At 43.4% G+C, this 16,604-nt stretch overlaps 1 protein-coding gene across 1 annotated transcript in view; it reads right to left on the bottom strand.

Moving 5' to 3' along the window:
* Positions 1–354: 354 nt before the first annotated feature.
* Positions 355–16,604, bottom strand: part of WNT2 (Wnt family member 2) — a 48,030-nt gene continuing 31,780 nt past the window's right edge. The window contains exon 5 of the mRNA XM_032276198.1: positions 355–3,349. Within this exon, the coding sequence (XP_032132089.1) occupies positions 3,120–3,349 (230 nt within the window). The 3' untranslated portion in view covers positions 355–3,119. The remainder of the gene's footprint in view (positions 3,350–16,604) is intronic.

The following is a 16,604-nucleotide window of genomic DNA, read 5'->3' as shown; positions in this document are numbered from 1 at the left end:
ATAGCATTCTGGGGTTGCCCTATGCCTCTTCCGCTTCCATTCTGAGGCATCTGTAGTCCAGTAACTTGCCGGAGCCCTCCATCGTCCCTGAGGGGCACAGAGCCAGAGCTTGGTGTGGTCATGGCACTGGGAACTAGTGTGTTTGAGCTTAAGTCACTTGAGGGGATAAATTGGTCTCGTAAGGCAGAGCGTCAACTCTTTCAGGCCATGGAGGGCTACCCAGGATGTTGAAACCGAATGCACATTGACAAAGTATGTTCCAAGAATACAGATAGATATCAGTCAGCACCACACACCAACTTACAGAAGCAAATCTGTTAAAGAAAACAATTTATATGCTCAGTCTCAGAGTCATGTGCAGATTATATCTTTATTGCAGAAAACTCCAGTGAACTAGTCTATGTCTTGTTGCAGGAACTTTTTCATGTATTGTAGAAAATTAATAGACATTATCTTGGACCTAGAAAACTTCCACTTATAATAAGGTTTTCATAAGGAGGAAATTTGTAAGGGGATTTCCCAGTTATTTTGTTTCGGCTAGTTCGTGCCATACAGTCCCCTTAAAAGCCTCAGATAATTCAGAGTTACGGTGTATTTTAGGTTCCTGGAATACTGGTCCTCTACCAAGCTCTAAGGCAAAGGAGCTTAAAATTACCTTCAGTTATTTTCTAATTTTTTCCCAAATAATAGACATTTCCGTTCAGAAGTAAAAGTGGATAACAATATTTCATTCTCTCATTTTTCCCTCCTCAGTGGCAGGACCCATTGCCACTTGCGATGGTTGCCAGAGTCTCCCTTATGGATTAGGACAATTTACGTAGGTTTTTATGTGGATATGCTTCATCCCTTTGTTACCAGGAGGGATATATCTCAGCATAGAAAGAATGTCAGATCTAAACCTCCCAGGCATTATAATAATAAAAAAAAAGCAAACACCCCATTGGAAGCTAAAATTCTTTAAAATCCACTGAGTTAATTCTGGGAGAAACTAGTTTGATTTAATGGATAAAGTCCTACACTATCTCAAACACTCAGAGTGTGGTCCTATTTGTGATGGAGCACTGGGCAATGGCTGATATGTGCTGATATGGGCACTGATCCCTTTACCTCTCCTGGTCTCAATTTCCCTAAACTGAAGGGAGCTGGGATATCTCCCAAGATCCTTTTCAATTCTAAACACAGCCTGGATTGATGATTTCACAGTTCATCTAGCAGGATGAAGGGCTGGTGGCTGTGGGACCCCCATGAATGTGCCTTCGCACTCTCATGAAAGCATGCACACCAAGCTCCAGTGTAACTGAAGATGAGCAGCTGCACGTGCCTGGCCTCCTTCACACCACGCTCAGAGCAGCTACTGTCTTTCTACTGCTTCCACCTTCTGAATCCATAAAATAAAAGGAAGAAAGGGTCACTTTGGAAAAGTGAGACAATAATTTGGGGGTTTGGGAGTGAGGGAAAGGGGATGAATTCTGTCATTTTTAAGAGGGCTGGAGGCCAATGTCAACTATGACAAAGTACTCCAGTAGGTTGTTTTCCACAAGCCTCAGTTTAAATGACCTAATGCACAGTATGAAAGAATGAGGGAGCATCAACAGTTTGATACCAGATGCATGCAATGAAGTATCCTGTTAATGTCGCGCTGTACGGAAGTCATATACAGAATAAGAACCAACGTTTTTAAGACCACTAGAAGTAGCTATTTCACCTTTCTTTCATTTAATATAAAAAATGGTGCAGGCAGCCTCTCCATTTTCCCTGAATGTCATCTTTTGGTTGATGGCAGAAGCCAACGACTATTTGTATACTGATGCTCCCATAATTACAGCTGAGTCCCTTAAATATAGTCTCCAAGTTATGATTTGTTTGCAATATAATATATCAGGGTTACCAACTTTATAAGCAATGCTATGTGTCATTTGCTTTAGGCTACAGTATCACATCATTTTGTAAGAATCAAATAAATACAATTAAATATGACAGGTCTTTAAACTGGGCTTGAAGATGTGATGGGCATTAGCTGACGGTGCACGTGGCTGACTTCTCTCAGACATCTGCTTATTGTCAGGCTGCCCCAGGCATGACTTAGCTCTAGAAACCTCTCTGTCAGCATTTTAGTTTACCAATCTTGTATACCCAAAATTTTCACCCTTAAAGTCATTTCAGTTGTGAAATTCCACGGGTCACATGCATAACACCAGACAGGAATTTTATTCTCCCTTTTTTCTTTATCTGTACAGATCCATTTCTAATATTCCATTCACTAAATTATTTTCTACCATATTCACCCGATCGTTACAGAATATTGCCAGACCATTCATCTTCTTTTTAATTCCCTTCAGGTTCTACGTGAGAAGGAAGTCTCATTCCCTAAAGACTTTTTATATTGAGGGGGCAGTAATGTAAAGAATCCCTTTCTGAGGGTTTTGCTCTTACAAAGATAAAACACACCATAGTATCAAAGGACACATGTCCCCACCTCGTTACATCAGATTTTAATATGGCAATAAATGCCTTAAAAATATACATTTTAAGCTTAAAAATGTATTGAAAGCCATCCTTCTCCAGGTAATCACCAATTACCCCTAGAGGCAGTAGCTGTAAAATCACTTAATCAGACAAAAGTCTTGGTCTTTTCAAAAATTAAAGTGAAGTCTGTGGCAATTGATTCTGCTTTCTTTACTGTACCCATCAGAGAAAAGTATGGAATTTCTTAATTAGGAACATTTGTAGGTGGAAAGACATTGAGAAAGCTCCTTTGAGACACTCTTTTTTCTACCTGGCAACTGCTCTAGAACGAAGAAAAGTCGAGGTGGGTGGAGACAGCGGTCTGGGCCCACTACCCTCCCGGTTGAATAGCCTGGCATGCTATTTCCAAAGAGAACTCACCAGGAAGGGAGATGACCCCAGAACGCTGGGAGATGGATAGAATAGGGTTGGCTTTAGTTGCAGCATGCGGCCCCCTGTCCTGAGGCCCCCAGGGAGGAAGAAGGGGCTTCTGTTGAGAAAAGGGCCACATGCCTTAGGAAATATCCCCACAGAGAGAACCCGAAGGTCCAGTGTCCTTGCAGATCCAATGGAGTCCTTGTAGAAGGGAAGGTGGATGGTTACCTCTGCTGGGATCATGTGGGGCTTGTCCAGTCAGCGTTCTTGGGTGCCTTGCATGTGTGCACGTCCAGGGCTTCCAGGCAGTCCTGACAGCGCACGGCACAGCACCAGTGGAACTTACACCCACACTTGATCATCCGGGTGACATGGGAGGTGTCGTAGCCTCTTCCACAGCACATGACTTCACAGCTGTCCATGCCCCGGGAAGTCAGGTTGCACACACGGCCTGCTGTACCCAGGGAGCCTGGAAGAGAAGCCAGGGAGTGTTACTGAAAAGGTCTGGGTGGAATACAATATGCCTCCGGAGGAGGAGTCACGAGGTCCATCCTCTAGGACAGAGCCCTGGCCCTCTCTCCCCACAGCCTGGGGCTGTGTTCTGTGGGCCCATGCCGTGTGTGCTAATCCCTCTGTCCCAGCTGCATGGAGTGCAGTGGTGCTGAGAGGGCCGAGTCCCAGAAGTGTTAACATGAAACCTTGGATTTCCTTGGACAACCTGAATCCAGCTTTCCTACTTCTGAGTTGGATCGACTTTTCAGATTATCCTTACCCAGTCTTGAATTTAAGGATCCTTGATTGAGCAGAGTCAGATCAGAATAAAAGAAGGATCTATCCTGGTTCTCTCTCCCTACCTCAAACCACAATAAGGAAGCAGCAACCATAGTTAGCTCTCTTGAAATTTGTCAGGGCATGGAGCCCTCAAAGGGAGGGAATGCTATCTCCCTAGACCTGCTTATTAGAAAGAGAATAGCACTCTGGTTCTGAAGGGGAGGCGTGGGCATCATTTGTGCGAGGCCCTGAGGAGGGAGAAGGGCCTGCCAGGTTTATCATATTAACTGTCTTCCCTGCTGCAGTCTAGCGGAGCATACAGATGTGTGTGAGGTCCTGGGTGAAGCCAGGATTCTACACCTTCAGTAAACAAAACTGGCATAGAAAACCTGCTAGGAATTACCAGTGGAACATCATCTTAGTTAATCAGGGTGATGTTTGCTAACTGACAATCCATACTTAGGTATTTGTGTCTAAAAAAGAATTTTAAGGATAGAAAGTTTATTCATTTGCTCTACTCTTGGGGGAGCACTCAGAATTCTTTTATAAGTGCATTATCAGACAGCAGAATAAAATGTAGTAGACATTTTGGGAGGGTATGATGGGCTTATCATGATCCTTTCTACTTCCTCCTCCACAGCAACGGGCACCTGGCAGTCATGTTGTATAACATCTCCCTGCTCGCTGGTGACAAATGATTGGACCAAGGGAAACCACCTGACTCAGGTAAATTCCCTGGAGATTTGTGATTTTGACAGAGATGGCCTTATGCCACTTAAAAACTCAGTTGCTGTTGGCAGCTGTACACCATGGTGAAGTCTGTGGACTCAAGGAGGTCCACAGAGAGATAGAAATGAAGCAAATGTACAGTTACAGTGAAGGCAAGACATGGAATGAGTATGCTCCTCAGATCCTGAGTTATTTTTCTGGTTCTGCTTCCATTTCTCCCTGAGGCCTGGCTGCATTCTAATGTTTGAGTTCCTAGAGACTCTGTATCCTTATAAGAAGCTTCCCCTTGTAGCTTAAATTGTCTCAGTTTCTATTGCTTGCTATCAACAATCCTACCTAATTGACAAACCTAGAGAAGCTGAACTCTTACTAAAAAAAAAAAAAATTATATCAGGATGAAAAAGACAGTGACTTAATTCATTTTCAGTTTCTTCATCATTTAACTAGGAATGTCTTCCTCTTGAGAGCTCTGACAACGCCTCGTGACTGTCTCTCTGTTTATCACAGTCCGCTCTGTGTTGGAATTATCTACAGAAATGTCATTTTGCCCTGCCTGTTCAGGATGACCAGGGAAGCAGCAAGGTTCAAGCAGGGCGCGGGGTCAAGAAGGGAGGATGGGGCAGCGCTTGGTCAGAATGATTGGCAGCGGAGAGCAGGAAGGCTGGCCGGGGAACTTCATGAGGACAGGAAGGATGGCAAAAGGCCGGGGTCAGGGTGGAGGGTGGGTCAGCCAGGGATGGCTCCGAGCATGTATCGTGCTAAAGAAGCATGGGGTGAGAAGAGGCAGCAGCTGAGCTCAGATTCCAGGCAGCCATCAGGACAGTCCTCAGAATTTACTGATTATGCAGAAAGGACTCGTTGCCAAATGCTGCCTCTTTACAGCACACCCATTATTTCATTCAGTAAACATTTCGGGAACACAAACATCTGTAAGACACTGTGCCAGCTACTTGGGGTTTATGGGACAAGGGAGAGTAAAATAAATAGGACCAAGTTCCTATTCTCAGTGAACCCACTATATGGCACAGAGATAAACATGTAAAGAGATACTTCCACTACTTTGTGTTAATTGTTTCATTTGCTAAGGACCTAATGTAACCCACAGTACAGTCATGTGCAAAGCACCACAGCAAACAGAGCTCAGAGACAGTCAAATGAGGTTATTTAGAGCTCCAACAATCAGGGTTCAAATCCTAGATTTGCCATGTATCAACTGTGTTGTCTTGGGCAAGTTACTTAAACTTGTTAAGCTTCAGTTTCTGCCAGTGCAAAACTGGAATAAAAATAGTTCTTTCATCATAGAGCTGTTGGTGAGAACAGAATGAGATAATGTATAAAAGCGCCTGGCATAAAATCAGTGCTCAATAAATGTTAACTATCCATGTATTATCTAGAAAGTGTTTATTGAGTGACTACCATGTGCTAGGCAGAATTCTGGGAACCTGGGATATATCAGAGAACAAAACAAAGATCCTGCCCGGAGGAGCTTATTGTTCTAAGAGCATGAACCAAGCATCTTATAATAGTGATATTTCTTGGTATTGATAGTAATAGTAGCAAATAGGATCAGAAAAGGAGCCATCAACTGCACAGTTTTATAGAGGCGGTAGCATTAGAAATAGGTGTAAAGATTTGCTGATAAAAAATGGGTTAAACAGCATCCCGGGCAAGAGAGAACCTTCTGGCAAAAATTCTGAGGGCAAGTTCACAAAAGACTGCTGATTCAGGGAGGGTATTAGGAACAATGAGCATAGAAAGGGAGGCTGGAGCAACAGGTTAAAGGGTCTGTTTTTGTTGTTGTTGTTTGAGACAGGGTCTCACTCTGTCACCCAGGCTTGAGGGCAGTGGCACGAACATGGCTCACTGCAGCCTTGACCTCCTGGGCTCCAGGGATTCTCCCACCTCAGCCTCTCAAGTAGCTGGAACTACAGGCGCACACCACCATGTCCGGCTAATTTTTGTATCTTCTATGGAGACAGGGCCTCACCATCTTGTCCAGGCCGGTCTCAAACTCCTGGGCTCAAGTGATCCCCCTTCTTTGACCCCCGAAAGTGCTGGATTTATAGGCATGAGCCACACACCTGGCCTAACGGGTCTTTATGCCATGCCACAGTTTGATTTTTAGTACAAGGTGGGCGGTGGGCCTGTCCAGACCTTTAATTCTGAAAGCTATGTCGTGATGATAAGCCTGGAAGAACGGCTTAGGGCAGGGAGGAGGGCTGCTGGAATAGCCCAGGCAAGAGATACTGAGTGAAGAAACACTCAGGACAAATATGTGATTGGCCGAAGAGGAGGAACCACTAGAACTTGATGACTCATTGAATTAAGGAGTAGAGGGAGTGTCAAGTAGGAAAACTATAAAAATATGTTCATTTGGTGGCACAGCAAGGTGGTCACTGGCGACCTCGATGAGAGCAGTTTCAGTGGTAGAGGTGAGTGTGGTGGAGGAGGGGACAGAGAGTGTGGGTAAAGTTTTCGAGAGGCTTGGTGATGAAGAGGACGAAAGAGAGTAGAGCCAAGAGTGGTGATGAGAGCAAAGGTGGGATTTCATGATTGTTTTAGGTCATCATGTTTTTTGGTGGTATGTTTTACAGCAATAGGTATCTGCACAAGGTTTTCATTTCCAATTAGGTTTTCATTTACATAAAGCACAAAAATGGGAAAAACTTGTCATTGCTATTACAGTCAATGAGGTTATTTCCCTTGGGGAATAGAGAAAAAGAACGTGAGAGATGCCTCTGGAATACTGAGCTCCTTCAGGTTCTTGAGCTGGGCTCAGGTCATGTGGGTGTGTCCATTTGTGGAAATTCATCGTGCTGTACACATGGGATATGGGTATTTTCTGCATGCGTTTCATATTTCAGTAACAAGAAGGTGGTAGAGGAAGAAGGGAAGGGTGGAGGATGAAGAGGAGGAGGAAGGGGGAAGAAGAAGGGAAAGAGGAAGGGGAGGAGGGAGATGAAGAGGAGGAGGAAGAAGGGGAAGAGGAAGAGGAGGAGGAAGAGAAGAGGAAGAGGAGAAAGAGGAAGAAAGGGAGGAGGGGAAGGAGGAGAAAGAAGAAAAAGGAGGAGAGGGAGGAAGATAAGGAGGAGGTGGTGGTGGCACATGCCAAGGCCAGGAAATGAGCAAAGCTCTGCAGTGTGTGAGGAGCAGGAAAGTGGTTCCCCATGGCTGGAATACGATACTCAAAGGGGAGAGGGTCAGGAGATGAGTTCGGAGTGGTGAGGCGAAGCCGCATCGCTAATGGTCTAGGGGTTTAAACTCAAACTTGAACTAAAGCCAACAGGGCTTTCACACAAAAGGGCAACCTGTTCTGATTTGTGTTTCAGAAGGATCTCCATGGGTGTGGGGCTGGAATGAAGTGGAGGGGGCTGGAGTGAGGACAAGGAGACAAGTTAGAGACCAATACAGACTCTGGGCAGGACACGAGTGGCCTGGATTAAGACAGTGCTGGTGGGAATTGGAGCAGTCACTGAAGTCGAGAGAAGGTGAGGAGGCAGGAGCTATGGGACATGGTGACTGGGTGGAGATTGGGGGGAGGATGAGAAAAGTCAAAGGGGTTTCTCAGGTTCTGGCCCGAGTGACTAATGGTGCTGTTAATTCCCTGACATGGGGGACGCGTGGTTAGGGTCCCCTTAGAGAAAAGATGAGTTTAGTTTTCAACATGTTGAGTTTGCTGTGACTGTGGGTCATTCAGGTAGAAATGTTTGCTGAAAATAACTCCCTGGGACTCAGGAGAGAGGTGGGGATGAAGACTCAGGTTTAGAAATCTTTGTACAGCGGTGGTAAGTGAAGCTATGGGTGTGAAAAGTGCTCTCACTTGGCCTCCCAGAAGTGACTCTCCATTTTTACTTTTTTATTGCTGTTCACATGCCCTGAGCACCAGTAAACATTCTTCCCTTCCACTAACCTGCGTTTATCAAAATGGGAATACAGTGCCATGCATCAGAATTCTTTATCTGCTCTAGGGCTTTGGGCTTAAGGGGGCTAGAATAAGGAGAAGTGTCTTGTTTCTGATTCAGGCTGTCAGCCTTTCACTGAAATCTAACTCGGTGGTCCTTCTTTCCTGAGTGGCTTATAGTCTAGCGAGGTTTGAACTTGTGGTCTGACTCAACCTTCTGTAATGGTCATGGAGTTTTTTGTCCCCCAGATGCAGAAAACTGAACCAGACTGTCTGAACAGAAGGATTGCTCAGTGAAGTGACCAACAGCATCAGAACTCACAGAGAGGAGCAGACAAAGCTATGACCATTGACATAGTCAGAAGTGGTTTCAGTAAAGGAAACAAAGACTCTCGCAATGAAATGTCTCAGTAGTTCAATGCTCAGTTACAAAATGCTGGAAAACACAAACTGAATATGCCACTCCCCACTGGCTGCCCAAACAGGGCATAATGAGGGCCCAGAAGACAGAAAATGAGAGAGGGTTTTTGTAGATTGAGAGCCACCGATGAGAGAACAGCAGTGAGGTCACAGCCTGGAGCTGTGACGGGCCGCCCTGAGGCATCGGGGCACCAGGGAATGGGCCATCAGGGCAGGGAAGAGCGGTCCCTGCAGCTGGAAGGGAGGATGACGCCTAGCAGTGGAGGACAAATTGGCCCTGTTTTGGGGTTTGGATCTAATTAGATCTAATAACAGGCTGCAGGGCAGAAGGGCAGTTTTGACACTTACTGTCAGAACATAGAATCATTTCATCAAAGCTCTGAAAAGAGCATTTCCAGAGTGTAGAATCTAAACAAAATTGCTGGCATTACTTTCCCTTAATGAATTATAATAAAGACTCATTATCATCAATAGCAGTAGGGCCATACTGTTCCATTGGTCTTTCCTAAACAGAAATCTTCACCATTATGTTTCCCATAAAATGTAACAATCAGAAGTATATGTTTGTGTGTGTGTGTGTGTGTGTGTGTGTGTGTGTTTTAATGAAAAGGAGCCACTGAATTTTATCATCTGCCTATTTGTTTAGTTCTAAATATTTGGGACACATACTTGTAGATCTTTTTTCTCAAATAATATACAAACTGGTTAACTGAGTCACTCACCCTTGCTTGGGCCACAATAGGAACCACGGGGAAACAAACCCAGCTATATCTATCAGCCTTAATCCCATAAGGGTAAGTTTTCACATTTTCAAAGCTGAATGGAGTGAAAGTTCATCCATCCTTTCCTTTTTTTTTTTTCTCATTCCCTCTTCTTCTTTCTTCCTTTCCTTCTACCTTCTTTTTACTCTCTTTCTTTTCCTTCTGTTCACAATTGGAGCCCATATTTATGGAGCACTTCTGTGAGCTAGGCCCATGCTAAGCATTTTACCTGCATTATCTAATTTAATTCTCATAAGCTTATAAAGAAGGTACTGGTATTATCACCATTTTGGAAATGAGGAAATGGAGATTCAGGGAGATTAAGTAACTTGCCCGAGATCTCACAGCCAGCTGGTGGCAAGGACAGGATTTGCAAACGGGCTTGCCTGACTCCAGAGCTCAGGCGCTTAAATGCTGTGACATTCTGCCTCTTTGCTGATGCCCCTACCAAGTACCAAAAACCAGCCTCCTTTATAACAGGATGTGACCAGCATGCTGGCATCTTGCCTGCACTCTCTTCTAATTGTTTTATCAAATGAATAACTTGCAAAGGTCCTGACATGTAACTTTTTGGGGAGAGAGCCTTTTTCTCCAGCTCATGATATGATACAGACAATTAAAATACATAAAGTTATGTGAGAAACTAAAAAAAGGGCTGGTTAACGTGGTGTTAGTTGTTCATGCTGCGTTTTTGCTATTTTGATAGTCCATTGGATTTCTGTAACCTTTTGGAGAACTGAGAATAACTTGTTTGCAATGCCAGGATGCATGTCTCCAAAACATGTGAGCCCTCAAGGTGGTTTTAATGTCTGTCACAGATGTGGCCAAGGCCAAGGACATTAGGAAGAGCCCTCTTCAAGTAGAACCTTCTGTTTCAGGGAAGCCAATAGCATCAATTTATATCTCGTCAAGAATATAATACTCAGGCTGATCATCTACCTAACTCTTCATACTTCATTTGAAGATTCTCTGAGCCATTTCCAACAGCCATCTTGATCTTTACAGGATGAATATTTGTACCACACTGTATCTACAAAACATGTGTGGCTGGCTCTTAAAAATACTCCAAAAGAGACATTCAAAAAATATTCTCAACTACGGGTCCTCTCATTAGAGCCTCCCAAATTGATACTTTAAAGGGTAAACATATATTTGGATGCTTCACATTTAACATGTTTGTTCCACAAAATCATTCATATTCCTTTATAACGTTGTTTCTTATTGCAGTTTGATTTATGTAGTTCACACAAGAGGAAAGTGACAGTCGGAAACTCATTTTTCTGACTTTCTTTTGCTTTATGTTTGTTAAGTGTGCCCAAGATGTGTGTCCTGCCTAGATTCAGAGCCCAACCCCCAGACACAGAAGGTTACACACTCAGACTTGAAACTTCTTGTCATCTTTATACCAAACAATGGTCAGATCATCTTCCTAAACCCGGTGTCTATCAGATCCAGGCAGCATCGTTAAGGTTTGGCAATGTCTGTGCTGTGGGAAGGAGCTGCTTCCAGCCAGATAGACCTTTTGCTTCCCCATATGTGTTGTCCTCATATCCTGACTCACACAAGAGCTCACAAATTCATGAGATTTTAAAAAGAACAAAGAAGTGGAGTTTCTAAATCATATAAGTTTGGGACCATGTAACACTTTTTGTGGGGCAATGTCGAGGGAACTTTACAGAATTGAGCATCCCATCTCCAGAGCTATAAAATTAATAATGGAGTCAGGGATCCCAGTGTAAAAACATTTCTGTCTCCACTAACATGCATCTTGCTGACAGCAGAGGAGGAACAGAGGGGCTTTTGCTAATAGTTCCCAGACCCATACCTCTGGGACCTGGAGGAAGGGCTCCCTTCTTTCTCTCCCTCTCTCTCTCTTTCTCTCCTGACTCTCTCCTCTCTGCCTCTCTCTATCTCTCCCTCTCCTCCTCACCCCTTCTCTCCCCAGCCCCCTCTCTGGATAGGCCTGTGTCTGGAAATTCCTGCTACTCCAGGCTGACAGAGGCCCATATGTTGACTATTAGGGCATGAAGCAAGATTCACTTAAGCCTGCCATCCAATGGGCTGTTTCTCCTCTGGTTGACTTACATGTTGTCCTTAATGACACAGATTTATTGAGGGAACAAAAGTATGTTAAAGAGCAAATGTTAGAGACCGCACATTCATCTACTGGCCAGGCTCACCCCTTCCTCACATTAGGACTGCACAGCTTAAGTTACTTACGAAAGACAGTATCTTCACTGATCTCAGATGATTTAATTCAGTGTTTTCATAAGCTGGAAAAGTTTGACTGGTACAGGAAAGCATGCCCCATTAAATTAGCAAATCTTATAATGGAATTAAAGTTGTTGTGGGCAGACTCTGTGAGGCTTTCCGTATCTGGCACTGCATAGCCTACTCAAAGCTATTTCCCACTGTCCTCCTCCTGTACCTGTTAACCAGGGCATCTCTTCACGATTCCACTGAGGTGACTTTCTGATGTCACAGTCATGTACACTGTTTCCCCATAAGAGTTACTCTTGGCCAGGCGTGGTGGCTCACACCTGTAATTCTAGCACCTTGGGAGCCCAAGGTGGGTGGATCATGAGGTCAAGAGATCAAGACCATCCTGGCCAACATGGTGAAATCCTGTCTCTACTAAAAATACGAAAATTAGCTGGGCATGGTGGTGTGTGCCTGTAGTACCAGCTATCTGGGAGGCTGAGGCAGGAGAACTGCTTGAACCCAGGGGGCGGAGGTTGTAGTGAGCTGAGATCGTGCCACTGCACTCCAGCCTGGCGACAGAGCGAGTCTCCGTCTCAAAAAAGAAGTTACTCTTATCTGCTGCATTGGCCTTTCCTGTAACTCCTTCCCTCAGAAGTCTTCCCATCCTTCAAATCCAGGCCTACTTCAACATTTTCTGTGGAGCACTCCTGGTCCCCAAGCCCAGCTGACTTCCTTCATAAGGTCTGCAATGCACGTCATGCCACAGGGCTCATGCACTGTTTAGAAATATTTGAGCATTTTTCGTGCATCTTGTCTCCCCAGGGACAGGGGTTGGGTCTTAGCTTTCTTCTATATACTGTGTAGTGCTCAGGTGGTCAACACATATGTGCTGATTTATTAAATATTACATTAAAAACAGTGTCTTAAAAATTTAGATCAAGGCCAGGCATGGTGGCTCATGCTTGTAATCCCAGCACTTTGGGAGGCCAAGGTGAGCGGGTCACTTGAGGTCAGGAGTTTGAGACCAGGCTGGCCAACATGGTGAAACCCCATCTCTACTAAAAATACAAAAATGAGCCGGGAGTGGTGGGTGCCTGTCTGTAATCCCAGCTACTTGGGAAGCTGAGGCAGGAGAATCATTTGCACACAGAAGGCAGAGGTTGCAGTGAGCCAAGATTGCATTAATGCACTCCAGCCTAGGTGACACAGCCAGACTCTGTCTCCAGAAAAAAAAAAAAAAAAAAAAAAAAATTAAGCTTAGCCTTCTTTTTGCCCATTGAGGGCACATTTCTCAGGGACTGGTAACCCAGTCTTCAGGCACCATGGTGGCAGCAGACCAGCTAAACTTTGGCTCTATTCAAATGATCTTGTTTAGTATATAGAAAACACATACAAAAAAAGTGGCACATTTTTAAATGATAGAAATTAAAAATGACAACTTAAGGGAGTTTGCAGTATCAATTTATGGTTCTGTTATTGCAAACTTAATTAAACTCAATTAGTAATTTATTCACTTACTGAATCAAAGAAACCTTAGAAAGTGCTAGAGGAAACAACCATTTCTTAAGAGACCCAGAGAAGTGAATTTGCCCATTAGTCCACTTGGTGATCAGTAGAAATAGTAATACGTAGCAATCTGTAGCACCAAAGTCTCCTTATAGATCATGCAGGGCTCCTCCCTAATAATATGAAATTTGCATATCTTTAAAAAAGAGATTGAGCAGTACAAAATAGTGTCATGGGGAAAGCTTAAATGAAGTGAGCAAATTTTTTACTTTGAGGTGTTTTAACATCATCTCTTTGTTTGCAACACACTGATATGGTAATTTGAAATGAGTGCTTTCTATTTCCAAAAATAAAATAAAAGGATATCTGTTTGGTAAATTATTTGTCAGTAGTTCAAACTATATCAAGGAATTAGAATTAAGAAAATGAACATTTTTTTCTAAAAGCTTCTTTTTTTAGAAAAAAAATCTTTTTTTGAGTATTCATAATTCAATCTGATACCATTGTCAATTAATTCAAATAGGTGCATTTTAGTGTATCCTAAAAATATAGTAATTCTATTAAGTTCATATTTTGAAAAATAACACAGATTTATAGATTATGCCTACAACATCAAAGAGCACTGGATGTGAAAAGTATTTTTGCTATGTTAATACCAGAAGTAGGAACTACCCAGGGATGCCAATGATAGTAATGAATGAAAAATGCCCCTCCAAGAGTAAAAGAACTGAGTATCTGCTGCCAGTTAAAAGCAATAGATATGGTCTGCTGATGCATTTGTTCACGTGAGACTTTTTATCTCCAGGGAAATAGCCAGGCAAGCAACATCTTAAGCTCTGTAAATGCTTCACAAATGCACTTGAATATGAGGAAAAATTCCACTAAACATGTAAGCTTAAATGGGAATTTCCATAGGCTGTGTGTTAAAAGGTATCAGTGATGGGTGGAGACGTGCTTAGTAATTCCTTTCAAAGGAACCAAGCTATCTTTAAGCTATGAAGCAGCAGCAACACACTTAAGAATGCAGCTCATCTAATGAAACTATTTTATGTTGTTCATAATCTGTCATTCAATTCAGTGCAACAATATTTGTGTGCTAGGAGTTGGGGAACTAGTGAGCAAGGTAGATACAATTCCTGCCGTCATAGGATCCTCAGTGGACTCCAATGGTAGGAGCAGGTCACAAGCCCATGTTTATACAAATACACTATACACACTGTGGCATGTGCTATGAACGAAAGAACATAGCTCTGTTTGGACCTAGGGGGTGGCAGTGAGGACGGAGAAGCAGACAGGTTCTTGACACATTTAAGAGGTCCCAGCGGTACCCGAGATGATGGAGGTGAAAGGAAAGAGTGTAAGGAATGACTGGCAGGTTGATACTTGACCACAGAAGTGGGTGGCAGTACCATTTTCTGAGATGAGGAGGGCTGGGGGAAAACAAGTTTCAGGGGACAGGGCAAATAAGGAGTCCAGTTTCGAGCAGAAGCAGGTTGATACAACTGTGTGACATCTGGGTGAAGCTGTCAAGCAGGGAATTGGATACAGGATGGTGCTACAGAAGGCAGATAAGGGCAGGGACAACATTTAAAGCCATAGAAATGGAGAGACCAAACCAGTGAGAAAGTTCAGAGAGAGCAAAGAGGGTTCAGATAGCCTAGAAGATCTTCAAAATGTGGAGAAGGAGAAACTAGCAACCGAAATAGAAAAGGACCAGTTATTGGAGCAGGAGGAAAAGCAGGAGAATGAGGTGTTGTAGAAGTCAAGGAAATAAGAGTGTTTTGGGAAGGAGGGAAAGGCTAATTTTACCATATACCACTAAAGAGTTTGAAAAGAGGCCTCGATGGGCAGTAATTAATACTAATTATACAGCATAATCATTAACTACCCATGAAAATGGTGACTGATAAGTTTCAGTGAAACATTGCTTTCTACAATTCTCTTCTGGTCTAGCTATCTTAACACATTTTAGATATCAATTCATGAATTTCTATGTCTCAAAGTGGAAAGAGATGAATAACTTATTCTTTACCTTGTCAAAATGACATATATAAGATAAAACGTTGTAACAGAGCAATGCAACAAGGACTGAAACCTAAACAAAACCAATCTCCTGTCCCAGTGAGAGGGTTCCAGCATCTAGCCTGTGTCCCATTTCCTGGATACTGCTTCAAGGACCATGAAGTCGATGAAGCCACAAGGGTAAGAACTGAGTCTGTTTTCCTCAACCCTGCATTCCCAGTGATTATATGAGCATCTGGCACATGGGAGGATGTCCATGAATATTTATGCAGTGAAGAAATGAGGGACATAAGGTGTACCGGTTAGAACTTCGCATATTAGTATCTAAGTCAGACCCATGCATTGCTATTGGCTAACATATTTTTAATCATGTTTAATCATTAAAAAGATGTTACCTTTTTAAAATTCAGCTGGTGGGACACAATCCCGGAATTTGTGAGCTTCTGCAATGCAGGCCACACTACTGGGCATGAGAGAACACCAGTTTCTGAAAACCATGATTAGGATTGTGTTCCCATGGGTTCTGAGTTCTGTTTGCCAAATATGATTTATGTGGAGAAAAAAGTGATACCTCAACGCTTACACCATTCACAGCCTGGAGTTGTCAGCCAGGCTTTTGGGTTTTCCAAAGGCAACAAGCTAAACAACATTGAGCTCCATGTGTTTTTTGAACTTGACTGGAGAAGACGTGGAGGGTTGCTTGTTTCCTGTGGTTGGAGAGGAGACCTCAGGGTGACCTCTGGCCCAGGTGGGGGTTCTGACATCATAACCAGTGAAAGTGGCCTGTGATTAGGTGCAGACACATTCTCTGGAGAGGAGGGCAGCAGCATTCCTCCGTTAGAGATGAACCTATCTATAACTTAAGGGCTTCTTTGATTTACAGATGCCTAAAGCAATAACCAGAGTAGATAACCACAGAGCCACCAGGATACTCATCCCAGAAAGTCCAGCTTCCAAGATTTAGCCTGCAGTTTGGCCTGCAAAATGTCACATGCACAACATCACACAGTTGTACATACTCTTCAGATCTGAGCTGCATGAGGGAGTGATTATAGTTGAACCTTAGAGCACTCACTTTCTTCAACTGAAGACTAGAGGAGAATGTCTTTTGCTGTTTTTCTTGCCATAATAATATCTTCCTTAATTGGTTTTTAAGGTTACTATTTCTTAGGAGCAATCAAAGACATTTACACTTTGGAAAATTTGAGCGGCTTGTAATTGAAAAGAGTTTCAAGGCAACCTGACCAAAACGTGGGTGAAGCTTGATTCTGATTACTTTTGACCTCCCCTTTTTGTGGGCATCTCACCCCATAAAGTTCCCATTTCCTCATGCTGCCTCTTCATCACATAGAACCTACCCCCAACCACACACACACACACACACACACACACACACACACACACACACACAC

Source organism: Sapajus apella, unplaced genomic scaffold, assembly GCF_009761245.1.
Source record: "Sapajus apella isolate SASKATOON/1434 unplaced genomic scaffold, GSC_monkey_1.0 scaffold7, whole genome shotgun sequence".
In the NCBI taxonomy this organism is placed as follows: domain Eukaryota; kingdom Metazoa; phylum Chordata; class Mammalia; order Primates; family Cebidae; genus Sapajus; species Sapajus apella.
This window is presented reverse-complemented; position numbering and strand designations above follow the sequence as displayed.